At 46.4% G+C, this 27807-nt stretch overlaps 1 protein-coding gene and 1 non-coding gene across 2 annotated transcripts in view; one reads left to right on the forward strand and one right to left on the reverse strand.

Annotated features, from left to right (window-relative positions):
* The window catches only part of LOC148538314 (leukotriene A-4 hydrolase-like), a 154715-nt gene extending 127854 nt beyond the window's left edge, over positions 1 to 26861 (reverse strand). The window contains exons 1-5 of the mRNA XM_088453652.1: positions 26570 to 26861; positions 24039 to 24169; positions 4247 to 4367; positions 1461 to 1529; positions 394 to 498 (exon numbers count right to left, since the gene is read on the reverse strand). Coding sequence (XP_088309778.1) covers positions 394 to 498; positions 1461 to 1529; positions 4247 to 4367; positions 24039 to 24169; positions 26570 to 26716 — 573 coding nt within the window. The 5' untranslated portion in view covers positions 26717 to 26861. The remainder of the gene's footprint in view (positions 1 to 393; positions 499 to 1460; positions 1530 to 4246; positions 4368 to 24038; positions 24170 to 26569) is intronic.
* Positions 26862 to 26995: 134 nt separating this feature from the next.
* Positions 26996 to 27067, forward strand: TRNAD-GUC (transfer RNA aspartic acid (anticodon GUC)). Its single transcript has one exon. It is a non-coding gene; the product is annotated as a tRNA-Asp (tRNA).
* The last annotated feature ends 740 nt before the right edge of the window (positions 27068 to 27807 follow it).

Below are 27807 nucleotides of genomic sequence, written 5' to 3' on the forward strand. Positions count from 1 at the left end.
AATTTGGGAGGGCAAGGTTAAGCTCTTATTAAACAGTTTTAAATCTTGAGGATTAACACTTCGGGGCCCATTTATCAATAATCACATACTCAGGGGTTTTTTCAGATCCAAAACAGGCAGACAAACTTTAAACAAGTAGTCTTATTTTTAACCTCCCATATTCAGGAATGCAAATGATAAAAGCCCTTTTTTGGGACCACTCTAGCATTAGCCTGTATTTAAATGTGTGCTTATATGTGTGTACAATGGCTCTCTCTCTCTCTCTCTCTCTCTCTGCATTTATATCTGGTGACATGCACAAGAGCTAGGCGTGTGGTATCAGTGGTGACAGTGGAGGAAACTGGAGTTGTTATTTCAGTTTGCAGTCAGCTAACTATAGTACAGTAATCTTACATTTTGCTGGAAACAATAGATCTTCTTATTGCAGTCCTGCGGATCAGGCATGTTCCCGTCATGAATAGCACCCATCAGCACCAATAAGTCCTTTCTTACTGACACCTGTTAGAAAATGAGAAGATCATCTATGGAGGGGGGATATATTTTTGTAAAGAACATCTAGGTCTGCAATGTTTCTTGTATCTAGGCAAAAAAGGAAAGCATACATGTGTATTCCAACGTATATGTGTATTTTAACTTTATATGCCATATCTTTAACATTTTACAAACATATGGATTCTATAACATTACTCACAAAATGGTAATGATAATCGGTCTGAGGGAGGGTGATACTGACATGCAGTGTAGTATGGAATTTTTGGTGCTGATTACATGTAAGTCATTTTAATATGTAGATAAAAAGTGCTATAGGCTAGTGTAAACTGGAGGTCAATAGTTCAAATACAGTAAATTAACTTTATATGCTATAACCGAATGTGGTGGTAAACTGGAGATAAAAACACTGGCAATTTTTCGCAAGTATAAAGATTATTTACTACCATTGGTCCTGATTCAGCTGTGCACGCAAGTGTACTGCCGAACGCAGATTCATGATTATTGCACACGGGCAGGGACAGAGGCAGAGGCTTTACAGGGCTGTGCAAAGGCGGTGATGGCCTGCGTTCTCTGGTTTGATGACCCCGTTCTCTGGGGGTGGCAAGGCCAGGACCTGCGTCCATGGACGTAGATTCCTGGCCTCACATGCTGGCCAGTCTGTGCAAGCTGAGGCTTACTCAGCTGGCTGGCGCCGTCCAACATTGCGACCGATGGTCGAGATGGTTATCCCAGGCTGCAACGTCGCTTGCAATGTTGGGACTGCGGACGCATCAGGATGTGTCAGGCACCTCCTGCTGCATTTGCATTTTAGCAAGGACGGAGTTGCAAAGCTGCTTGTGTGCGGCTTTGCAATTCCATCCTCTGCTGAATCAGGCCCATTGTGCGGACAATACACACTAGGATAATCTGTTGCTCTTGAAGAACCTTTACAGTCAAATTAGTTATTCTGAGGATATTACCATACAGACCTGACAGTAGTAAGTAAATTTCACTGCTGGAGTGTCTTGGCAAGGAATAATACTTCTGCAATGTGTAGCCTGTGAGTGAACAAGATATATTGCATAGAATAACAAATCATACTATTAATTTTACGTGGCAAATACTGGTAAATGATCACATGGCACCATTTATGGTAACAGACTAAATAGTGTCCCTGAATCAATCACACTACGGGGCTGATGCGGTGTCGGACGAATCTCTTTGTACGAATGCAAATAGCAAGTGTTAGCATATAGTGCATACGCAGATGCCAATGTTAGCATTTTTGCGTATCTCCGTCTTATTCTTAGTCAGACTGAACTTGGTCGGATCTGTCTTTCCAGGAAATGGGGGGGTGACAATGCGATCGCACAGAGCTCTTCTTTCTTGTGGGTGTGTCATGGGCGTGTGCGTAGGAAGGAAAGCCTGTTTCTGACGTCCTGATGCTAATGATGACAGTTAGGGCTGTGGACGGGAAAACAGGGAGCGGAGCGACTTCCTGCTTGAAGCCCCACGGATCCTCTCTATGGGGTCTATGTACTAAGCCTTGGAGAGAGATAAAGTGGATGGAGATAAAGTACCAACCAATCAGCTCCTGTCATTTTTCAAACACAGCCAGTAAAGTGACAGTTAGGATATCTCCCCACAGCTTAATAAATCTCCCTAGAGTCTGCAGGCAGAATTATAAAGTATAGTGCTCATTCTAGCACCCTGCACGTAATCAGTGAGGAGGGCAAATTTTAATTGTAGTGATACATCACGTATAAAATTGTGCCCTTCAAAATAAAAAAATATGTTCTCCTTACTCATTACATGCAGGGGTCTAGAATGAACACTAAAATAAATCAAAGATACTGGATCCATTTTTAGGAGAAGTGGGGTATGCAGCACAGCATATTGAAAGGAAAGTTGGAAAGATAGGAGTAGAAGGACAATGGAATTATAATGTTGATGAGAGAATGTGTAAGAATTTATTACACACAGAAATAATCCAAAATTCAATACAAAAGAAAAGAATCTGAATGTTACTACATAGGCCCCATGGCTCACTTGTGTTCCCGAAGGATTTGTTAATAATGGTTGTCATGAACTCCATTCGATAGGTAGGTAGGGATCATTTCCAAGAGGCCGCAATTTGACAGGTGGCAGCAGACAGGATGCACTGAATCAGTTTGATTTAGTGACGAGTAGCAGAGGGGTTATACAAAGGGAGGAGGAAGTATTTTGGTGAAAGCAAGATATCGATATGCAATACCGTAAACACCAATCTCCTGATGTTTTGCTATAAAAAGGAGAGCTAAGGATATATCCAGCAGATGCAAGGAAAGGTTCTATCCATATAACAGCCAACAGGTACATTAAACATCTGGAGAGAATTTATTAAGGTGTACCAGATCATAATACGATTATTATAGAAGCTTATAGCTTTTTTTCTTTTATTTTGATAGGTGGAGCTTTAGGCGCTAATCTACTGTATTTCCCAAACCTCTGCATCGAAGGTCTCAGATCTCTCTCCCATGTAAGTTCATGGAGGTATTTGGTGGTGGATCCAAAGAAGGCAATCTCAGAAATACTTTTGTGGATGATTGCCAGTGAAAAAGTGACTCCATTGAGGTCAAGGATCTTCTATATACACAGTCTATACATTTTATTTTATTATATCCTAATTTGCAAAATGAGTAAAAAATTATTTACTGGAGATATTACATTTTGGCTGGATGTCTAAGAAGGGGGGCGGGGTAGGGGACTTGACGATGGGTTATATCATTAAGATATTTGATGGTAGTTGCCAGCCCTATATCTCTTACCATGTCTAGTTAATAGTTATGACTGTCAGATGTGTTAAAAAGACTGTGGGAGTCAATTAGGCTTCTGTATTATATGACACACACAGGCTAGGTGAAGCTACTGCTAGAAGATGCCAAAGCTCATTGGGAGCCTCTAAATGTGTGAGAACTCCCAATAATTTCTCAGATAAACCTTGCCAAAGATAAAGGACACTAACCTTTGGCCACTTTTATCTCTGAACCTGCTAGCAACTGCATGGGCTGCTATGCTTATAGTTATTGTCCATGCTATGAAATTTATAAATCTATCAATTTGTCACACTATTTGATTTTAAATCTTTTTGTATAAATGTATAGGTTCACAATTACCAATTAGATGCAACTGGCTAAATACTTGCTATGTATAGGAAAATTGATAGGCCCAAAACTGTAGCACTGGAGTAAGGGGGTCATTCAGACCCACTCGCAAGCGGGCGTGCTGTGGATGTTGATTGACAGCACGCCCCCTTTGGTGGGCGTGCCGGGGGCGTGCCTGCCAGATGGAGGCGTTCCCATGGGAACGCCTACCGTCTGAAGCCGGCCCCACTGACATCACTAGTGATGTCAGTGGGAGTGATTTTGGCTCTGATAGAGACAAAATCACTCCAGGGCTTGTGGCAGGGAGACCATCGCGACCATCTTTTTGGACGCTCGTATATGCTGTGGGTGGTGACCCACAGCTATACGAGCGTCCAGGAGGACGCTCCATTTTAATGGAGGAGGGCCCTGATTCAGAGCGAGCGCTCTGGTCAGAGCGTCCGGCTCTGAATCAGGCCCTAAGTTTGCAGTACCAGTACAGCTTAATACCACATGCAAATGAAGCTCATTATATATTGGGGTATTGTCATAATGCTGTAACAGTATAAGGTAATCATACAGCACACTCAGGGGCATAAAATGTCACAAAACATGTTCATGTGGACAATAAATGTATCATTAAATCTAATTACCTGGCACTGACTGAAGAGATAAGGATGAGTCTTCCCTACAGTCTGTGCAGGGTTAAGCCATTGAAGACCTGATGATTTGGGGGATGTATCAGAATTGATTTCCACAATGGCCTCCTGTCCCCTGTGCAAAAAAAACATTTACAAAGATTAATTGTTACAAATCTGATAATTTGAGGTAAAAACTTTCTCAGGCAAAGATAGTTAGATTTTACACTCTCCCCCCACCACCTCCAATACCCAAATGACAGCAGTACAACTCCTGATAGAAAGCCAGCATGACGAAAAACCTCCACCAGAAGAATCTGTTAATATGTTTGCAAGGGGGCATCAAATCTATATATACAAATACAGTAGTTATTAACTTAAAAACAATAAAATTACTACTTTGACAGGGGGGGGGGGGACTAGGGGCACAGCTGTTCTGGGCCCCGACATTCTATGGGGCCCTGGATGAGCCCACAGATAAACCTAGCTCTAACCCCTGCCTGCATAGCGCACATCACATCATAGGACTGCACTGTTGAAATACAGAGCAATCGGAAGACATAGCAGAAGGTAAGGTGTGAGGGCTGGAGAGACACTGGGAGCTGGGCCTGGAGAGACACGGTGGGGGCTGGAGAGACATGGGTGAATGAGGCTGGAGAGACACAGGGGGGGCTAAAGAGAAACAAGGGGGCGATGAGACTGAAGTGTATAGGGGGAGTGGCTGAACGTTATCCACAACTGGCAGGATTACAAGGAAAACTCCCAGTAATGTTTCTATTGAATCTTTATTCTAAAGAAACATTACTGATAAAAATGGTACTAAATAATTAGCAAATACAGGCCGATTCAGAGCCGGACGCTCTGACAGAGCGCTTGCTCTGAATCAGGGCCGTCCCTCCTACTTTTTGGAGCAGCCACCTGGCAGCTCGCATAGCTGTGGGTGACCACCCACAGCTATAGCGAGCGGCCAAAATGATGGTCGCGATGGTCTCTATCAGAGCCAAAAGCATCCCACTGACATCACTAGTGATGTCAGTGGGGCCGGCCCCAGATGGTAGGCGTTCCCATGGGAATGCCTCCGTCTGGGCAGCCACGCCCCCGCACGCCCACCAAAGGGGGCGTGCTGTCAATCACCATCGACAGCACGCCCCCTTTGGTGCGAGACCCATAAAGACGGCTTGGCCGTCTCGCGCATGCTCACGACGGAGCAGTCTCCGTCGTGCGCATGCGCACTTGGGCAACATCGACCCGCTTGCGAGCGCTCAGCGCTCGCCTGAATCAGGCCCACAGTTTAATAATATAACATTATTTGAACAAGGAAGTTCACATTTTGCCCTACACCAACACTTCTGTATCTATATATTATCTGTACGTACTTCTGTTACATGATAACAATGACATTGGTAATATTCCTACGCAAACAGGCGTCTTCCGGACCATGTATTCTATGTGAATAGTGAATATGACTGAATTCTCCATCTGCAGAGAGGAACAGTTTCTTCAGACGTTCTGCAGTACAGAGAAACCACCATATAGGTAAAGAAGACTCTCAAGCCAACATCTCTGTACTTGCCGGGGACCAGGGGATGGGGCAGGGCCGGCTCTAGGGGTGTTCGATCAGTGCAGTCGCGCAGGGTCGCCACCCATTATGCCTTCGTTCAGGTGTGGAAAAAATATCAAGCACTTTGTTGTCCACAATGACATCTCTTCCTTCACCATTCAAAAACCGGACCATTTTCTTACACGTAAACCGGGTAACTACAAATGCACTGGATGTACGACCTGTAGTTTCTTAGAAATCGGGGATTCATTTGTACATCCGCATTCCGGAAAAAAATTGTAAAATTCGATTTGCCTTGTTATGCTCAAGCAGATTAGTAATTTACTATATAAGATGCCCATGCAGGCTATTTTATATAGGGAAGATCTCCCAGCAACTAAAGGAACGTATGGCCCTACATAGGTCCAGTATTAGTGTATTCCAATGAGCACACAATTCTGTGAATTAGCAGCTCCACCATTTTGTGAGTGACAGCAATCTCACTCTTTGAGAGTGCTGAACCTGCAGTTAACGACATGGTGTCATGGCATACCATATCTGTATTACGCAAGGAACACATCCATTAAGGCGTCAGCCTTAATGATTGTAATTACATTGCTTTTTGGAGTTCGAGTGGCAGAAATTCAGAAGGTTTTGTGAATTTTCAGATCATGTCTAAGCAGCCTTAATGAGACATGTGAAACCGTAAGGTTTTTTGTCTATGGAATTTCATAGCTTTTTTAAAATATATTAACTATCAGGGTTTGGATGAGCAAACCGGGCCACCTGCAGGGGAGAAGGGCAACAAAATGGTACACTGGCGCAGGTGGAAGAGGGGACAGCACACAGGAGGTGGTCTGGGAGGTGCAGAGTGCGAGACGGCTGTAGGCGTGCGGGGTAGTGGCAGCAGTGGTGGTGCAAAGCAGTAGCAGTGGTGCAGTGCAAAAGGGGCATCAGTGGGCGACAGAGGGCTCACTGGTAGTGCGCATGCACCTGAGAAAATAAAATCAATAAGTCACAGATGCACGAACGCAGCAGTGAGATCAATCTACGCATCGATGTTAAAAATTGAATGTGTAAAATAAAAAAAAAGGTGCCCTCCACCCCAAAACACAACCAGTCCTGGTTGTGTTTAAATACAGGGGAAAAATGACGTAGGGGTCCCCTGTACTCAAGCACAACCAGCACTGGGCTAATCAGAACTATCCCCGGTTGCCAAAATACAGGGGGACAAATGAGGAGGGGTCCCCCTGTATTCAGCGCAACCAGCACTGGGCTCTGAGCCGGCCCTGGTTCTGGAAATAAAGGGGGAAATAAATGCATAGGGTCCCCAGCACCTGACCCTTTTTAGCGGGGGAGGGGGGTGATGCCACAGTCAGGGGAGCCCTTTCACCGGGCCCCCCAGCCAAAGCATCACCCCTGGCTGCTAGTCAGCCCAGGCCCGGGAATCCCTAGGGACGCCCCCCCCCCAATAAAAAAAGGGTTCTCCCTCTCCAGGGCACCCCAGGCTGATAGCCCGGAGCTGTCCCCGGGCTCCCCTGGGCGGTGGGTGCTGGGATGATTATGTAAAGTGTGGTACAAGTATAGTTTGAATATTGGCTGTTGCTGTGAAACTACATTTCCCAGCAAGCCTCCCCCGCATGCTGGTACTTGGAGAACCACAAGTACCAGCAGGCAGAGCATTACGGGCCTGCTGGTACCTGTAGTTCCACAGCAAAAGCAAATTAAAAAACCACACAACACACACACCGTAGAAAAGTTACATTTTATTAAAACTTACATGCACACACACTCACAGACACACACATGTGTACTTACATATGCACACACTATCTCACACACTCATCTATGTATCCCTGTAGCCAATCTGTCCAATGGAGCACCTGTAAATATGAAAAACAAAACGTGCCCCGCCCCCAAAACCAACAACCAGCACCAGGCTTTGAGGACCCAGTACTGGTTGTGCTAAATACAGGGGAAAAATTACATAGGGGTCCCCCGTACTCAGCGCAACCAGTACTGGGCTCTGAGCCGGCCCTGGTTCTTGAAATACAGGGGGAAAAATGCGTAGGTCCCCCCTGTATTTACCAGAACCAGCACCGGACTCTTTCTAGTGGGGGGGGGGGGGTGATGCCACAGCCAGGGGAGCCCCTTCACCGGGCCCCCCAGCCACAGCATCACCCTTGACCGCTAGTCAGCCCAGGCCAGGGGAGCTGGGGACCCCCCCATTAAAGGGGTCCCCCCTCCAGGGCACCCCAGGCCCAGGCTGATAGCCGAGGGCTATCCCCAGCACCCCTGGGCAGTGGGTGCTGGGTTGATTGTATTGTGTGGAGCATAAGATAATATAAATATTGTCTTTTACAGTAGTACTATAGGTCCCTGCAGGCATCCCCGCATACTGGCACTTGGAGAACCACAAGCACCAGCAGGCAGTGCATTAAGGGCCTGCTGGTACCTATAGTACTCCTGGAAAAGAAATATTAAAATAAATGAAAAAAAAAAAGAAGTTTTTTTTTAATATTTTATTTAGCTGGACCTTTACCTGGGGGGGGCAACAGCCTTTAAGCTCTTTTTCATGGCTGCCGCTCCCCCAAGACTTCTACGGCGTCTTCACCTGGAAGGTGGCTGCCTTTAAGCTTTTCCCGGTCGCCGCCCATCCAGGGCTTCCGCAGCGTCTTCTTGCTTCAGCTGGTCTTCTCTACAGCTCCCCAGCTGACGACTGAGTGAACGGCGCCTCGCGCTGGCTGTATTTAAGCTAGCCGAGGGGATAGGGGCGATGACGTCACGAGCCATGATTGGATAGCTGCGGCCATCTTTTAATTTCAAAAATTAATGAAAAGGGCACGCTCGGTTCTCACCATTCAAGTCAATGGTGAGAACAGCTCATTGGCTGAGAGGCAGAAGGCTCGCCTCTCTCAGCCAATGAGCGCTCCGCACCGGGATTTCTGAACTGAAATGCCGGGCGGAGCTGTCATTCGGGTAGTAGTGTCCTTAGAGGACACTACTGATGTTCGTGGGTCCAGGTATTTTGTGGGTTTTTTTTTGCCAAGTCCCTGGATTGCCTGAAGAGGACAGATCCACGCAAAGGTGAGTATGGAATTTTTATTACAGGTTCTCCATTGCATTGTCTACTGGAGAAGAGGACAGATTGGCTTCAGGGATACTAGGTGAGTATGTGAGATAGTGTGTGCATGTGTGAGTACATGTGTGTGCATCTTTTAATAAAAACTTTTACTTTTCTACGGTGTGTGTATTGTGTGGTTTTTTAATATTGCTTTTGCTGTGAAACTACAGGTACCAGCAGGCCCGTAATGCCCCGCATGCTGATATTTGTGGTTCTCCAAGTACCAGCATGCAGGGGAGGCTTGCTGAGAACTGTAGTGCCACAGCAAAAGACAATATTCAAACTTTACTTGCACAACATTAGACAATCAACCCGACATCCACCGCCCAGGGCTGACTAGTGGTCAGGGGTGATGCTGCGGCTGGGGGCTCGGTGAAAGGGCTCCCCTGGCTGTGGCATCACCCCCCCCGCTAGAAAGAGTCCGGTGCTGGTTCTGGTAAATACAGGGGGACTCTATGCATTTTTCCCCCTGTATTTCCAGAACCGGCTCAGAGCCTAGTGCTGGTTGCGCTGAATACGGGGGACCCCTACATCAGTTGTCCCCCATATTTTAAACAGGTTTTTTTTTCTTTAATTAAACACAGAAGCACAGACGGGTCTCACTGACCCGTCCCTGCTTCTGTGTTTGTTTTATTTAAACAAAGATGCAGGTATTACGGATATTCCAGAGCCGAGCCTGCATCTGTGTGCTGCTACCTCCCCCGGGTCCTAACGCATGCTACACCGCTGCCCGCACTGCCGCTGCTAAAGCCTGCAACCATTCCCGGTTCCTAGCCGCAGCTAACGCCCGCTAACCCCTATCCCCTCCTCTGCATCCCGGCTGCAGCAAATGCCGGCTTTCTTCCCCCCCGGACCCGGCCCCTGCTACCGCCCGAAAAAGGCAGCCATCTTGCTGCACCCAAGTGAAGCCAAAGTGAATACACCTGCTGGAGGCTCCTTCTGCGGCTTCGCAACAAGTTGAAATTTCCCATCTATTCAATGGCGCATTCTTGAGGTAATAGTTTCAAAACTGTAACTTTCTCATTTACCTGAACCCCAAAAGCACGTACCCTGGCACAATAGCTACCTAATAAAACAAACCCCAAGTCTAAATTTGCCCCCTAACCCGAGTTAAGCCTTCCCGAAAAAACCCATAGAGAACAGCAAAAAAGTTGTCCTAATTGAGAATGTCAGAAAAAAAGTGACAGTTGGAGCTTTAGATTACACCCAAATCCTAATTTTTTTAAGTTTTTGCCCTGAAATTTGGTATGCAGCACCGAGCGACAGTTCTACCCGACCATGCCAAATTTCAGCCCAGTACCTTCTATAGCTTTTGAGGTGTAGCCCCTTAAACACCATGACCTCCTTCCGGAATTCCCTATGGAGAAATCCGTTTATTTAGATGCAGCCTTAATATAAGGGTTAGAAATATACTCACCGCTGTTCTGTATTGGTGTCGGGATGCTGCTGTCGGTATTCTGACCAGCGGCATCCCGACAGCCAGGACTTCAAACCCAACTATATTTATATCTATCCAAATTCAGCCCGGCACTCCCCTCCAACAAAGGTGGAAAACTTGCTCCCGGTGCCCTCCTTTGGGGTGCGAATCCTACACACAATATAGAAACAGATAACCGGCGGCACTCAGGAGACTTTCATCAAATAGTGAAACTTTGTGCTTTAATCATCAACATTTCGGGACATGAAAGTCCCTTCCTCAGGATACACAACATGAAATAAACATGCAAATACAGTGCTTTAAATAACAACACTCACCCTTTCAGATGCCACACACACTCTGCATCCCCGCCCAGCATCCAGGGAACTCACTACCGGTTTCAGTAACTCCATTCACCGGAAATAACGTCACCCTGTCAGGCTTCTCTCGGTCACTGTCTGGCAGGGTGACATCATTACAGGGAGACTGTGATGGCAACACCTATGAGCGCGGTAGTAAAGTGGGCGTGTACTGCTACATCCGAGAGGCGTGTCATAAAATTGACTTACATCCAAATATAAATGAGGCCCAAAGTAGTTAGTAAGATCTACATGTTGATGAAAACACACTGATGTTTTTCAGTAAAAGCATTTAGCCATAGTGATCACTGGGCCTGATTCAGACCCGCTCGCAAACGGATCGATGTTGGCCCAGTGCACATGCGCACGACGGAGCTGGCTCCGTCGTGTGCATGCGCTAGACCCGGATAGCGACGGGCAAGCCGTCGCTCCGGGTCTCATACCAAAGGGGGCGTGCTGTCGATGGTGAGTGACAGCACGCCCCCTTTGGTGGGCGTGCTGGGGGCGTGGCCGCCCAGACGGAGGCGTTCCCATGGGAACGCCTACCGTCTGGGGCCAGCCCCACTGACATCACAAGTGATGTTAGTGGGAGTGCTTTTGGCTCTGATAGAGCCAAAAGCACTCCAGGGCTTGCAGCAACGAGACCCTACCACAAGGGTCTCGTCGCAAGCCCGATGGTCGCGATGGTCTTGACCATCGCGACCATCTTCCTGGCCGTTCGCTATAGCTGTGGGTGGTCACCCACAGCTATACGAGCGGCCAGGAGGCCGCTCTAAAAATTAAGAAGGACGGCCCTGATTCAGAGCGAGCACTCTGTCAGAGCGTCCGGCTCTGAATCAGGGCCACTGTGCCTTATAACCAATGCAGGCAAATTATACCAATGATCCCATTTGAATGTATATAGCTCTGTTTTTTTATATAACAGCTACAAAATGGAGAACAGGTACAATTAAGGAGATGGTTAGACTCTTCAGGGAGACTGCTACTATTTCAGGGAATCTCCCTGACAGAGAGTTGGCAAATATGGTGTAAGTGATAACTTGATCTAATATGCTCAAACAACCTTTACATTTATATGGATGTTATTAGCATTTCTTCACATAAAATAACCTGTATTCTACGTTTACTGTGCTATAAAAAATGGACTGGCAGTTTTATAGGTTATAAACTCCCTGGGCCTGATGCTGAGTTGGAAGTAACTGGAGTGTATATTACGCCAAATAAAGGTGCATGGGAAAAAATGTCTATATTCGTCTATATGTAACAGACCACTATGTATACTCCTGGTCTGCCATAATCGAGGCACACTTGCTCTTACCCTATAGTAGGTGCACAAGAAACGCCTCTTCCGACCAGCTCTGAACCTTGCATGCGTGAGGACACCCTGATCGCACCCAGTTACGCTCTTCTGTGGTTAGTGTATGTCATTAAAATGCGCACGACTGTATAGCTGTACTTGCATACACTCGCTTGCAGAGCATGTTCAGAGTGAAATCAAGTGAAATAAGCTCTGCAAACATACTTATGTTTAACTGTACAGTACATGAGTCCTCTCCTGTGCAACATGCCTTATTGTTAATGAAAATATTATTAGTTACATAATACCCATAAGATTCCCTATTTTATAATAAAGTATACTTTGTATGTAATGCACATTTCCTTTAACACTACTTACTTCCATTAGCTGATGGAGATTTTGCTATGGTTAAATCTTTCATTTAGCTCACATGAGTCAGTGACTAATAATGCACTTTCCAAACTTCCCCAATAAGGGCGCAGAATTAGGGCATGCCCTAATGAGCCTGCAATATGCCTTGGTCACAATCACAAATCATTAGGTATATCCCTTTTGCCCATTTTCAAGCATGTTGGAAGGTGGATGTAATTGTTTATAAATAGCACATAATAAATATATAATAATCAGTTTCTTATATAGCACAACAAATTCTGTTGCTCTTTACAATTTGAATCAACATTAACCTTTTACTGGGTTGTAAAAGACAGACAGACATACATAAAAGATATATTATATTCTCATATAGCCATCGTTACATTAAACACATTCCTTTGAAAGAAGAATATGTTAAATCTAGGGGTGAGCGGGTTCGGATTTCTGAAAATCCGAACCCCCCCGAGCCCCCCCGATCCGAGTCCGATCCGAGTCAGGCTCGACTTTTCCCGCCTGACTCGGATCTGACATCGAGGCAAAACGTCATCATCCCGCCTTCCGAGTCTCGCGGGTTTTGGATCCTATATAAGGTACCCGCGTCGGCGCCATTTTCTCACTCGGCTGTGGACAGTGAAGAGGGAGGGTGGGAGTTAGTGCTGTGTAGTGTAGTGTAGTGTAGTGCTGCTGTTGTCCACTACTTCAAAGTCCATAGGGGCTGGCTGTGTTGTGCTGTGCTGCTGTTGTTAATAGGGGCTGTGTCCACTACTTCAAAGTCCATAGGGGCTGGCTGGACTGTGTTGTGCAGTCAGTTCCAAAGTCCTGTGCAGTGTCCCAGTCCTAAAGGGGTGCTGTAGTGTTGTCCAGGGGGTGCTCTGTCCATCAGGGGTGCTCCCCCCAAGTGCTAAAAAAATAATATATTTTCTGTGTTTGTGAATTGTGTGCGCAGTAGCCGCACGTGCATCAACAAAGTAGTGCCAAGCGTGCGCCTGTGTCATAAGTAAAGGGCCGGCTGGCTTGACCGTTAAGGGTGCTGTAACCCCCGAAAGTACACTCCAGTCCAAACCAAAAAAAAAATTATTTTCTGTGTTTGTGAATTGTGTGCGCAGTAGCCGCACGTGCATCAACAAAGTAGTGCCAAGCGTGCGCCTGTGTCATAAGTAAAGGGCCGGCTGGCTTGACCGTTAAGGGTGCTGTAACCCCCGAAAGTACACTCCAGTCCAAACCTAAAAAAAAATTATTTTCTGTGTTTGTGAATTGTGTGCGCAGTAGCCGCACGTGCATCAACAAAGTAGTGCCAAGAGTGCCCCTGTGTCATAAGTAAAGGGCCGGCTGGCTTGACCGTTAAAGGGTGCTGTAACCCCCGAAAGTACACTCCAGTCCAAACCAAAAAAAAATTATTTTCTGTGTTTGTGAATTGTGTGCGCAGTAGCCGCACGTGCATCAACAAAGTAGTGCCAAGCGTGCGCCTGTGTCATAAGTAAAGGGCCGGCTGGCTTGACCGTTAAAGGGTGCTGTAACCCCTGAAAGTACACTCCAGTCCAAACCAAAAAAAAATTATTTTCTGTGTTTGTGAATTGTGTGCGCAGTAGCCGCACGTGCATCAACAAAGTAGTGTCAAGCGTTCGCCTGTGTCATAAGTAAAGGGCCGGCTGGCTTGACCGTTAAGGGTGCTGTAACCCCCGAAAGTACACTCCAGTCCAAACCAAAAAAAAAATTATTTTCTGTGTTTGTGAATTGTGTGCGCAGTAGCCGCACGTGCATCAACAAAGTAGTGCCAAGCGTGCGCCTGTGTCATAAGTAAAGGGCCGGCTGGCTTGACCGTTAAGGGTGCTGTAACCCCCGAAAGTACACTCCAGTCCAAACCAAAAAAAAAATTATTTTCTGTGTTTGTGAATTGTGTGCGCAGTAGCCGCACGTGCATCAACAAAGTAGTGCCAAGCGTGCGCCTGTGTCATAAGTAAAGGGCCGGCTGGCTTGACCGTTAAGGGTGCTGTAACCCCCGAAAGTACACTCCAGTCCAAACCTAAAAAAAAATTATTTTCTGTGTTTGTGAATTGTGTGCGCAGTAGCCGCACGTGCATCAACAAAGTAGTGCCAAGCGTGCGCCTGTGTCATAAGTAAAGGGCCGGCTGGCTTGACCGTTAAAGGGTGCTGTAACCCCCGAAAGTACACTCCAGTCCAAACCAAAAAAAAATTATTTTCTGTGTTTGTGAATTGTGTGCGCAGTAGCCGCACGTGCATCAACAAAGTAGTGCCAAGCGTGCGCCTGTGTCATAAGTAAAGGGCCGGCTGGCTTGACCGTTAAAGGGTGCTGTAACCCCCAAAGTACACTCCAGTCCAAACCAAAAAAAAATTATTTTCTGTGTTTGTGAATTGTGTGCGCAGTAGCCGCACGTGCATCAACAAAGTAGTGCCAAGAGTGCGCCTGTGTCATAAGTAAAGGGCCGGCTGGCTTGACCGTTAAAGGGTGCTGTAACCCACAAAGTACACTCCAGTCCGAACCAAAAAAAAATTTATTTTCTGTGTTTAGCCGCACGTATATATCAAATCGATATAACATAAATGGAGGACCAAACTTTCTCCGATAAAAATAAAATAGAGAAAGATCAAGAACCACTTCCTCCTAGTGCTGAAGCTGCTGCCACTAGTCATGACATAGACGATAACATGCCATCAACGTCGTCTGCCAAGGCCGATGCCCAATGTCATAGTAGAGGGCACATACAATCCCAAATGGCAAAGTTCAGGAAAATGACCTTGAAAAAGACATTTAAATCAGCTGAAGAGAAACGTAAACTTGCCAATATGCCATTTACGACACGGAGTGGCAAGGAACGGCTAAGGTCGATCCCTAGTATGTTCATGACTAGTGGTTCAGCTTCACATGACGATGGAAGCACTCCTCCCACTAAAAAAATCAAAAGAGTTAAGCTGGCAAAAGCACAGCGAAGAACTGTGCTTTCTAAGAAGATATCACAAATCCCCAAAGAGAGTCCAAGTGTGGTGGTGGTTGCGATGCCTGACCTTCCCAGCACTGGACGGGAAGAGGTGGCTCTTTCCACCATTTGCACGCCCCCTGCAAGTGCTGAAAGGAGCACCCACAGTCCACTTGCTGATATGCAAATTGAAGATGTCACTGTTGAAGTACAACAGGATGAGGATACTGGTGTAGCTGGCGCTGAGGAGGAAGTTGGCGAGGAGGATTCTGATGGTGATGTGGTTTGTTTAAATCAGGCTCCGGGGGAGACAGTTGTTGTCCGTGGGATGAAAAAGCCCATCACGGTCATGCCTGGGCAGAAGACCAAACATTCCACCTCTTTGGTCTGGCAATATTTCTATCCAAATCCGGACAACAACTGTCTTGCCATATGTACCATATGTAAAGGTGAAATAAGTAGGGGTAGGGACGTCAACCACCTAGGAACATCCTCCCTTATACGGCACCTGCAGCGCGTTCATAAAAAGTTACTGTCAAGTTCAGAAACTTTGGCTCAGACCGTAAGCAGTCCAGGGACACCTAAATCCCGTTGTCCTGTTGTATCCAAGCGCCTGCAAACCACACCGTCAACTCCCTCCTCGTCAATTTCCTCCTTAGTCAGGATCGGAAGTAGTCCTGCAGGCCATATCACTGGCATGACTGACTCTCCTATCCGGGATTCCTCCGGAGGATCCTGCATTGCTACGCCTACTGCTGCCGCTGCTGCTGTTGCTGCTGCTGCTGGGAGTCGTTCATCATCCCAGAGAGGAAGTAGGAACACCACTACTTTTACTAAACAATTGACCCTCCAACAGTCCTTAGCGAGGAGGATGAAGTACGACAGCAGTCATCCTGAAGCAAAACGTATAACTGAGGCCTTGACTGCTATGTTGGTGTTAGACGTGCGTCCGGTATCCGCCATTAGTGCAGTGGGATTTAGACAATTGATGGAGGTAGTGTGTCCCCGGTTCCAAATCCCGTCTAGATTCCACTTCACTAGGCAGGCGATACCGAGACTGTACAGAAACGTCAGAAAAAGTGTCCTCAGTGTCCTGAAAAATGCCGTTGTACACAATGTCCACTTAACCACGGACATGTGGACAAGTGGAACAGGGCAGACTAAGGACTATATGACTGTGACAGCCCACTGGGTAGATGTATCACCTTACGCAGCAACAGCAGCAGCGTCACCAGTAGCAGCATCTCAGAAACGCCAGCTCGTTACAAGGCAGGCTACGCTGTGTATCACCGGTTTCAGTAAGAGGCACACCGCCGACAACCTCTTAGAGAAACTGAGGGAAATCATCGCCCAGTGGCTTACCCCACTTAGACTCTCCTGGGGATTTGTGATATCTGACAACGCCACCAATATTGTGCGGGCATTACATCTGGGCAAATTCCAGCACGTCCCATGTTTTGCTCACACAATAAACTTGGTGGTGCAGAATTTTCTGAAAAGCGACAGGGGCGTGCAGGAGACGCTTTGGGTGGCCCGAAAAATTTCTGGCCACTTTCGCCATTCAGCGACTGCGTGCCGAAGACTGGAGCGCCAGCAAACACTCTTGAACCTGCCCCGCCATCACCTGAAGCAAGAGGTTGTGACGCGGTGGAACTCAACCCTCTATATGCTTCAGAGGATGGAGGAGCAGCAAAAGGCCATACAAGCCTATACATCCACCTATGACATAGGCAAAGGAGGGGGTATGCACCTGACTCAAGCGCAGTGGAGAATGATTTCCGTGTTGTGCAAGGTTCTCCAGCCCTTCGAACTTGCCACACGTGAAGTCAGTTCAGACACTGCCAGCTTGAGTCAGGTCATTCCCCTCATCAGGCTTTTGCAGAAGCAGCTGGAGAAAGTGAAGGAGGAGCTAAGACGGAGCGATTCCACTCGGCATGTGGGACTTGTGGATGAAGCCCTTCATTCGCTTTGCCAGGATTCCAGGGTGGTCAATCTGTTGAAATCAGACCACTACATTTTGGCCACCGTGCTCGATCCTAGGTTTAAAGCCTATGTGGTGTCTCTCTTTCCGGCCGACACAAGCCTGCAGAGGTGCAAAGACCTGCTGGTGAACACACTGTCAGCTGAAGCGGAACGTGACACGTCAACGGCTCCTTCTTCATTTTCTCCCGCAACTGGGGCTGCCAGGAAAAAACTTAGGTATCCTAAGCAACCCGCTGGCGGTGATGCAGGGCAGGCAGGACCAAGTTTGGACATCTGGTCCGGACTGAAGGACCTGGCAACAATTTCTGACATGTCTACTGTCACTGCATATGATACTGTCACCATTGACAGAATGGTGGAGGATTACATCGGTGACAGCATCCAAGTAGGCATGTCAGACAGTCCATACCTGTACTGGCAGGAAAAAGAGGCAATTTGGAGGCCCCTGTACAAACTGGCTCTATTTTACCTGAGTTGCCCCCCCTCCAGTGTGTACTCCGAAAGAGTGTTTAGTGCAGCCGGGAACCTTGTCAGCGAAAGGCGTAGGAGGTTGCTTCCACAGAATGTGGAGAAGATGATGTTCATCAAAATGAATTATCAGCTCTTCCAGGGAGACCAGCCTCCAGAAGGTACAGAGGGACCTGTGGTGGTGGATTCAAGTGGGGACGAGTTAATACTTTGTGAGGATGAGGATGTACACACTGAAGAGGGTGAGGAATCGGTGGATGAGGAGGATGAGGATGACATCTTGCCTCCGTAGAGCCAGTTTGTGCAGGGACACATTAATTGCCAGCTTGTTTTGTGGGGGCCCAAACGAACCAATCATTTCAGCCACAGTTGTGTGGCAGACCCTGGCGCTGAAATGATTGATTTGTTAAAGTGTGCATGTCCTGTTTATACAACATAAGGGTGGGTGGGAGGGCCCAAGGACAATTCCATCTTGCACCTCTTTTTTTCTTTGCATTATGTACAGTTTGGGGCCTAGTTTTTCTAACTGCCATCCTGCCTGCCACTGCAGTGTCACTCCTAGATGGGTCACGTGTTTGTGCCGCCCACTCGTGTCGCTTAGCATAGTCATCCAGCTACCTCGGTGCAACCTTTTGGACATAAAAACACTATTGTGAGGTGTGAGGTGTTCAGAATAGACTGGAAATGAGTGGAAATTAAGGTTATTGAGGTTAATAATAGCATAGGAGCAGAGAAACCAACAAATTCTGTGATTTTAGCTGTTTTTATGCTTTTTAAAAAAAAATACAGATCCAAAACACAAAACCCAGAACCCAAAACACGGAAGGGTGGTTTTGGCAAAACCAATCCAGATCCAAAACACGAAGAAAGATCCAGATCCAAAACCAAAACACAAAACACGAAAAGTGGCCGGTGCACACCCCTAGTTAAATCCCAATCTTTGTCCTCTTGGATAATGTAGAAAAATCCTTTTGCATAGGAAAAACAGGCCACAGACCAGGGAATGCCCCAATTAGTGTCACCTCTAATCCTCTTCAATCTCATCTAAGATATCTTGTCCCACAAAATAAAATAATACATTTTCATGTGGTCATAATGTCCAGATTCTGAGTTGGATGCAAAGTGTCTGCATATGTGAATTACAGCAGCTGCCAGATTTATTACATTATGCTGATGTGAGTATCTGTCTGTCCATGCTATTATCACTGTGGCTTTATGTGTTAGCATTGCGCCCACTGTTTTCCCGGCCACTGCCATCATTATTAGTATCGGCACTTGCATCCACCCCATGCTGAGTAAAAAAAGATCGGTCTGGCATCCCATCTCAGTACGCAGGTCACTAACCAGCATGCAAGTCGGGCTACAAGTCCAAGACACTCCCACAAGAGGTATCTGTATGCATGGTAACCACCCATTAATGCCCATTTCACAGCAGGTTGTTGTCTCGAGATCCAACTCATACAGAGCTCGTATGAGCTACTGCTTCAATTGCCATATGTGCAGGCAGCGTTTGCGGCGCATGTACAGTCTACAGAAAATTAAGCAATGCGCCCCACTCAGGACCAGGCCCTTTACATGGCACATAAGTGCTCCTTGCCTGCATTTAGGTGTCAATATCCCTGATCCGCCTAGATCATCATATAGCAACATGTAAAGCTTTCAACCCCTGCAGGTACCCAACTGTTGCAAACGCTGCAAAGGTTCACAGCACTAATCTCATTTATAATACAGTGCCAAAATAATAATAGCGGAGAAACTATCAACAGTTTGAAAGAAGATTTTGTGGGGGCGATTCAATTGTTGCATGGGCGACGATACTTCACGAGTGCCCAGTTTTGCAATTCAATTGTTCTGGGTGCTCATTAATTGTCGCCCTCTTCAAGCCCTATTAGACCGGGTTTAGCCATGTAAAACAGCTAAACCCGTCTAAAGTCCTGGTTAGGGTGCTCTCACCAGGGGGTTTCTCACACATTTTTGCTCACACCCTCCTGAGGGTGTGAGCAGAAATGCCGGTGGCTATTTGCAGGCGCCCAAGATGGCTGCCTCACCTTTTACATGCTCCTGAACATCTCCATAAAACAGCTTAAATTCTACAAAAGTGACATCAGAAGCACAAGAAATATCCAAGGACTTACCTGTAACTTGTACTGCATTACATGGATATCTCTCCAAAATCAACGGATTGCATTCCTGCACTGAGATTCACATTGGATTGGATTGAAACCTCTACCTTCTCCACTAGAACTCAGACTGGCATTACCTCTGCAATGGACACCCCAGAGCAAGGTACTGTGGAATACAAATTATCTTTGGCTCCAGCTCCCCCCTAAGACATCATTCACCTCTGTTCTCTGCTCAGCAAATAACTCTGATTTCTTACATTAATAATCTAAAATACAGTATCCCCAGTCTCTGAAATCTGGAAGTCTGGTCATTTTAAAATACAGGATCCAATTTTTTTTTCCCCTGGAGACATGTTATCTTTACCTTTGCACATAATATCCACTTCAAAAGTAGCCTCACACTGGGATTTTCACACCTATACAATAGGAATGGCTTCTAACACCTTTCCGCAAGCCTGCTTTGCCCTGGGATAATTTGTGTGACTCTAAATCATCAACTGAAAAGACAAGTTAGCTTATTAGATACTCCTTATTCAAAATATACCTTTTGTACAAGAGAGAAGCTACTGGACATAGCAATAGCCAAATTAAATTAGACTGTTCATGAATCCCATTATAACTTCTGGATCACACACAGAGTTGAGAAAACAGAAAAATAAAAAACTGCATGATCTTCTCTCATCATCAAATGCAATTCATGCTCTCTCATCGATGGCCCAATGTATTTTTACACCTCCAGCTTTATGCTTTCACTCCGCCCACCACGAGCAGCAGTTCCTATTGATCCAGCACAGGCTTCCATTCTTAAATCTCTTGGCATTTTCAAAAAAACTCAACGGGGAAGTCGTGGGAAGAGAGGACGAAAATCTCCTATCCGCTGTAACCACCTAAGTTCCTTGCCTTCAGGTTCACCAGTTTCATATAGGATAGAAGTGGTACCTATCAAATGGCCCTGTGCTTGGAAGAACAGATCATTAAACTCGCTGTGTGACTGACATTCCCAGAGCCCCTACACTCAATATAAAGGAAACTACATTCCTTCTGGTATGCCCAATCAGGTCTGTCCTTTGTAATGCCAGATCTATAAGAAACAAGACTGCCACAATTGCTGACCTTACAGAATCTGCAGATCTTGCCTGTATTACAGAGACTTGGCTAGACGAAAGTGCAGCACCTATCTTGGAAGCTGCAGTTCCAACAAATTATTCTGTCATTCACAACCCAAGACTTAACCGCAGGGGAGGGGGGAGTGGCCATCCGCTTTAAAAAAGCACTTAAACTTAGCGTCCACCCAATGGAAATGACTCACTCATTTGAGTGCATCACTGCTCGGAGTTCTACAGAATTAGGATTCAGAGTACTTCTCATTTACCACCCCCTGGCGATGTAAAGATATTTCTCCAAGAATTTGCAGATATTGTTGCTGGACTAGTTCTGGAGCATCAAAGATGGCTGATCCTTGGGGATTTCAATACATGGCTTGATGATGAGCTCTCACACTTTGGACAGGATCTCCTGTGCACAATGAATGCTCTGGGCCTCACACAAGTCATTCCTTCGGCTACTCATATAAGTGATCACACTCTTGATCTTGTCTTCCAGATTGGATTAGAAGTCTCTGACCTAAATATAAATCCAGTCACGTGGTCAGACCACCACTCAATTCACTTCTCAGTCGCAACCCCTCAAAATAGAACTTTACCCATGGAGTTGACAAGGTATCGTCCAAGGAGGGGCATGACTCCACAGGCTCTTGCATCAAACCTGGCTCTTTCAGCGGGAATGGGGGCCTGTGAAGATCCTTGTTAATTACTATAACAGGGATGTGACCACTGCAATGGATATTATTGCCCCTGTGCATATACGACCCCTCATACCACACCGTCAAGCCCCTAGGTTTGACAATAGTGTTAGTGAACTCAAGAAAAGGGGGCATAGACTTGAAAGACGATAGAGGAAACGAACCTGGCAGAGGATAAGTTAACACTAATCAAACATATTAGAGAATATCAATCATCACCCATAAGAAAACAGAGTTCCTTTCAAATGAGATCAAGGCAGCAAACAATAGGCCAGCTCAGCTTTTCCGTAGTGGACATGCTTTGCAAACCAGCATGCCTGCAGCATGATGAATCCCTCTCCCAGTCAAGATGCAATGAGTTTGCAAAATTCTTTGCAGATAAAGTATCCTCCATCTGGGCTGGAATCCCCACAGTGCCATCAAAAGAGTGCCAAACTACTAAGCCTGCCAAGGTAAGCCACCTGGCTCCCTGGAACAGCTTTGACATAATGGATGTAAAAGACATTGCTAAACTTATCAGAATGTTGCGACCCACCACCTGTGATCTGGACCCTGCCTCAACCAAGCTTCTCATAGGGTGTATAGACATTATTGGCCCTGTAATTGCAAAAATAGTTCAATGCTCTTTGCAAACAGCCATTTGTCCAGAACCAATAAAGGAAGCAATTGTTAGACCACTTCTTAAAAAACCTAATTTAGACCCAGACTGCATGACCAACTATAGACCAGTATCAAACCTTCCATTTCTAGGAAAGGTCATTGAGAAAGAGTTGGCACTGCAACTGGAAACCCACCTGTCTACCCATGATATTTATAATCCATTCCAGTCAGGATTCAGGAGAAGACATAGGACTGAAACAGCCCTGGTATGTGTGCTTAATGATCTTCTGATGGCAAGAGACAGAGGTGATAGTTCAATTTTAATCCTTCTGGATCTCTCAGCAGCATTTGATACTGTGGACCATGGGATTTTACTTGAGCGCCTGAAAAATTTCTGTGGACTGGATGGCACAGTCCTTAGCTGGTTCAAATCATTTCTCACTGGCAGGTCACAGAGAGTTTCTTCTGGAGTAAACTCTTCATCACCAGTGCCACTTCCATGCGGTGTCCCACAGGGTTCTATACTATCTCCCATGCTTTTTGCAGTATACATGCTACCATTGGGTGAAATAATTAGACGTCATGGCCTTGTCTACCACTGCTATGCAGATGATACACAACTGTACCTGTCCTTTGCTCCAGGTACAAAGGACCCAATAACAACTCTAAATGGCTGCCTAGCTGAGCTTCAGGAGTGGATGAGTGCCAGTTGGCTGCGACTGAACCCTGATAAAACAGAGGTACTTATGATAGGTCACAGGACAGGGCTACAGCATAGCCAACCAACAGGACTTACGCTTGGGGGTTCAGAATTACAAAACACTAAACATGTGCGGAATCTTGGTGTTGTCCTGGATAGTGGCTTGACACTTAGACATCAGGTATCAGCCACAATCAAATCCTCATTCTTTCATCTGAGGAACATATCCAGAATCAAGCACTTAATTCCCTCAGAAGATCTGCCTAAAGTCATACATGCATTTATATCATCATGCCTAGACTACTGCAATGCCCTCTACCTCGGTCTCCCAGCAAAAGAATTGCACCGCTTGCAGATGGTACAAAACGCAGCTGCCAGGCTATTAAACAACCAGCCCCGTTCCAGCCACATAACACCCACTCTCTACTCCCTTCACTGGCTGCCTGTCAGATGGCGAATTGTTTTCAAGTTTGGATTAATAACTTACAAAGCCCTACATGACCATGGCCCAGGGTACCTGAAGCAGCTTCTGATTCCTTACGGTCCCTCTCGATTACTGCGATCCGTTGACTAAGGACTATTAACAGTACCTAGAATTTCCCAGAATTCATCTGGGGGTCGAGCTTTCAGTTTTGTGGGTCCAACCTTTTGAAACTCACCTCCCTGCACAGTTCGAGAGGACTCCACTCTAGAATCCTTCAAAAATAGACTCAAGACTCACCTATTCACCCAAGCATTTCACTAATGTCCCTTGTTTAAGCTTATTTTGTACTGTAAATGTAAAGCACTTTGAGTCCTTTAGAGAGAAAAGCGCTATATAAATAAAATTATTATTATTATCGCGCTCAGACGGAGAAACAATTGAATTGCTCTGTCGGGCGGCTTAAAAAAATAGCCGCTGACTAAACAATTTTATTGCCCCCTAAATGTTCATACATCTTAATAAATATGAATAATAATACCTACCCAGAACATGGCTTTCTCCACGTAAACACATACAGATGTGAAATTAGTAGCAACTAAGTAGCAAGGGTCAGTTATTTTCATTTATGTTGTCTGCGCAGTTATGTGTAGGAGAGATCTGTACCTTATCAGGGGGAAAGGAAGGATGATTTCTAGAGGAGTGCCTTTGAAACTGTGACTTGTCCCAAATACAAATTTAGCATCTTGTCCATTCACAGCGACTTTCTTTACAGTGAGGTCCTTGGTGTCCAAAATCTGAAAAACATGTGATAGATAGAAAGAAAACAGAAGCATTTCTATTCCCCATAGTGCAACAAATGTTGACAGTATTCAACTAGCTTAATAACATACAGGCTTATTTATACAGACCAGTCAAGTCAATGGGATTTACACCTGTGTTTGTAGATCACTTATAAATACTCTTGCTTTGATGAGCATTTTGTGTTACCACTAATCCCACACTCACATATGGGTTGATGCAGGGTTGAATGCAAGTCAGGCATAATTAATCCCACAATGTATGCATAAAACTAACTGCATATATTTGCCTGTATTGTGTGTGATCATAACACCCCATCCATGCGCTTAGTTTCATAGCCAGGCATAGTTACCCTGGGTTAATTAAACCCAGGGTAACTTACCCAAGCGCATGGTAACTTACCCAAATAGCACAACTCTGTCTAATGCTGGCCGTACAGCCGACGAATGATATATCATCCTGACCATCGGCCAGTGTGTACACACAATATATCTGTGAACCATGTCGTTCACAGATATAGATCGCGTCGGACGTGCAGCACAGCAGATGTGATATATCCGAAAAATATTTTGTGCACATTTTGCCTGTGTACATGGGTAACCGACTGACCGAAATGCTGGCCGCAGGAACCAGTGACAATGATGTCACAACTGGTTCCTGCGGCCAGACATATCAGTCAGCCACTTGATAAGTTGGTATGCATTAGCACATACTTACCAAATCGATTGGTCCATCGGCAAGGTGTGTACCCCACATAACTCACAACTCCATCAACAAGTCCTAGCTAAACTTCATACATGCAAATGCTCTACTACATAGAGTTATGACATTTCAGCCGCAAGTGGAGATGTGTACAACAATGGATCACTAGTTGTACTTGCATAGAGGTGTGCAGGGGTCAGAACAGAGCACAGGTGTGCGGGTGTCGGGATGGGGACATGGCAAAGGTAATGCAAGTTCAGGGATCTCTGGGGAGGGCACAGGTGTGTGGGTGCAGGAATTGGGATAGGGACAGTATACAGGTGTGAGGGTGCAGGGATAACGACAGGGCACAGGTGTAGGGATAGAGACAGGGCAGAGGTGTGTGTGTGCGGGGATCTGGTGAAAGCACAGGTGTGGGGGTGCAGGGATCTGGTGAGAGCACAGGTGTGTGGGTGCAGGGATCTGGTGAGAGCACAGGTGTGTGGGTGCATTAGGCATAGGGACAGGATACAGATGTGTGTGTGCAGGAATAGGGACAGTATAGAGATGTGTGGGTGCAGGTATACCGTTCCGTGCAGGGATAGGGACAGGATAGAGGTGTGTGGGTATAGGGATAAGGACAGGATACAGGTGTGAGGGTGCAGGGATAGGGACAGGATACAGGTGTGTGGGTCCAGGGATAGGGACAGGATACAGGTGTGTGGGTGCAGGGACCTGGCATCAGTGTATATGTATGCTGGTGCAGGGATAAGGACAGGATACAGGTGTGTAGGAGCAGGGATAGGGACAGGATACAGGTGTGTAGGAGCAGGGATAGGGACAGGATACAGGTGTGTGGGTGCAGGGATAGGGACAGGATACAGGTGTGTGGGTGCAGGGAGCTAGCATCAGTGTATATGTATGCTGGTGAAGGGATAAGGACAGGGTACAGGTGTGTGGGTGCAGGGACCTGGCATCAGTGTATATGTATGCTGGTGCTGGGATAAGGACAGGATACAGGTGTGTAGGAGCAAGGATAGGGACAGGATACAGGTGTGTGGGTGCAGGGACCTGGCATCAGTGTATATGTATGCTGGTGCAGGGATAAGGACAGAATACAGGTGTGTGGGTGCAGGGATAGGGACAGGATACAGGTGTGTGGGTGCAGGGATAGGGACAGGATACAGGTGTGTGGGTGCAGGGATCTGGGGAGAGCACTGGTGTGTGGGTGCAGGGATAGGGACAGGATACAGATGTGTGGGTACAGGGATAGAGACAGGATACAGGTGTGTGGGTACAGGGATAGGAACAGGATACAGGTGTGTGGGTGCAGGTATAGGGACAGGATACAGGTGTGTGGTTGCAGGGACATGGCATCAGTGTATATGTATGCTGGTGCAGGGATAAGGACAGGGTACAGGTGTGTGGGTACAGGGACAGGATACAGGTGTGTGGGTGCAGGGACATGGCATCAGTGTTTATGTATGCTGGTGCAGGGATAAGGACAGGATCCAGGTGTTTGAGTGTAGGTTTAGGGACAGGATACAGGTGTGTGAGTGTAGGTTTAGGGACAGGATACAGGTGTGTGGGTGCAGGGATCTGGGGAGAGCACTGGTGTGTGGGTGCAGGTATAGGGACAGGATACAGGTGTGTGGGTGCAGGGACCTGGCATCAGTGTATATGTATGCTGGTGCAGGGATAAGGTAGCACCGTACCATGCTGGTCAGAGAGTCCTGCAGGCATCGCACGGTCAGAGAAGTGGAGGCTGAAATCACACGCTTGGAGAAGTCAACACTCAGGCGGAGGTTCATGTGCCGGGTGGTGAGCTGCTCCGGGGAAGAGAACGAGCTTGGATCCGACATATTTGCAACTTTGTACTTTACGTAATGATTTCTATATAGGTGTAATCATAATGACACACACAGCAAGACCAGCATGCAACAGGAAAAGATAACGGCCGTGCGATGCCTCATGGGAGCTCTAGATTTGTTCCCTGGACCCCGGCTCTTTGACAACATTCACCGGAAAACTAGTTAGAGTCAATCCTACTGCAAAGGTCATGTACTGTGCACTTATCCACGCGCATACTGTAATGAGGAGCAGCTGCTGTGTGCCATGTACAGCCGTTCTCACCATGCAGCTCCTCGTTAGTATAGTGGTAAGTATCCCCGCCTGTCACGCGGGAGACCGGGGTTCGATTCCCCGACGGGGAGGCAACATTTTTTTTTTGCACAATTTTACATTACAGTTTTATCTTTTTGGGGTTTGCAATTTGTTTAAAATGCTCTAGTGCTCAGATAATACGGCGTATTTACAAATGCCTAAGATTTATATTTCCTTATAGCACCTTACACAGCAGCATAACTCTAAATACTACGTTTACTGTGGTTCTTATAACTATATAACAGGACAAATCACATTTACCACATATGGTTTGGGATGCTGTTTCTTTCAGTAATACGTGCAGTATTTACGCAAATTATGATCAATTCTTGCATCGCACATGCATTTTTCGGATTAAACATGAATTTGATTACCCTTGTAACCTCTGCCCTCATTTATCCCTGATAGCATACTTGCAGACCTTTGGGTTGCCCCCCGCTATACTATGCTGCAATTTCCGGCATTGTGAAGCAGAGATTGGCGTCAAGATTACATGATTCAACACGAATTGCGTAATTGGCTGGGTGGTGGACGCAGAGCCATAACTAGACTTTTTGGTGCCCTGTGCCAGAAAAAGCATTGGCGCCCCCCTCATTTTTCAAAGGGACATAATGCACCCAAAAAAGGGCCATGGCTTCATGGGGAAGGGCCAGGGAAGAGATAGGAGAGGCCAGGAGATGCTGGGGATGAAATAAGAGGAAGCTACAAACAAGAATGATAATAAACAGAAATTTGACAGGCCCAAACAGCACCCCCTGACCTGTGGTGCCCTGTGCGATGGCACCGGCCG

This window comes from Taudactylus pleione, unplaced genomic scaffold (genome assembly GCF_031769625.1).
Source record: "Taudactylus pleione unplaced genomic scaffold, aTauple2 ptg000040l, whole genome shotgun sequence".
Lineage (NCBI taxonomy): Eukaryota > Metazoa > Chordata > Amphibia > Anura > Myobatrachidae > Taudactylus > Taudactylus pleione.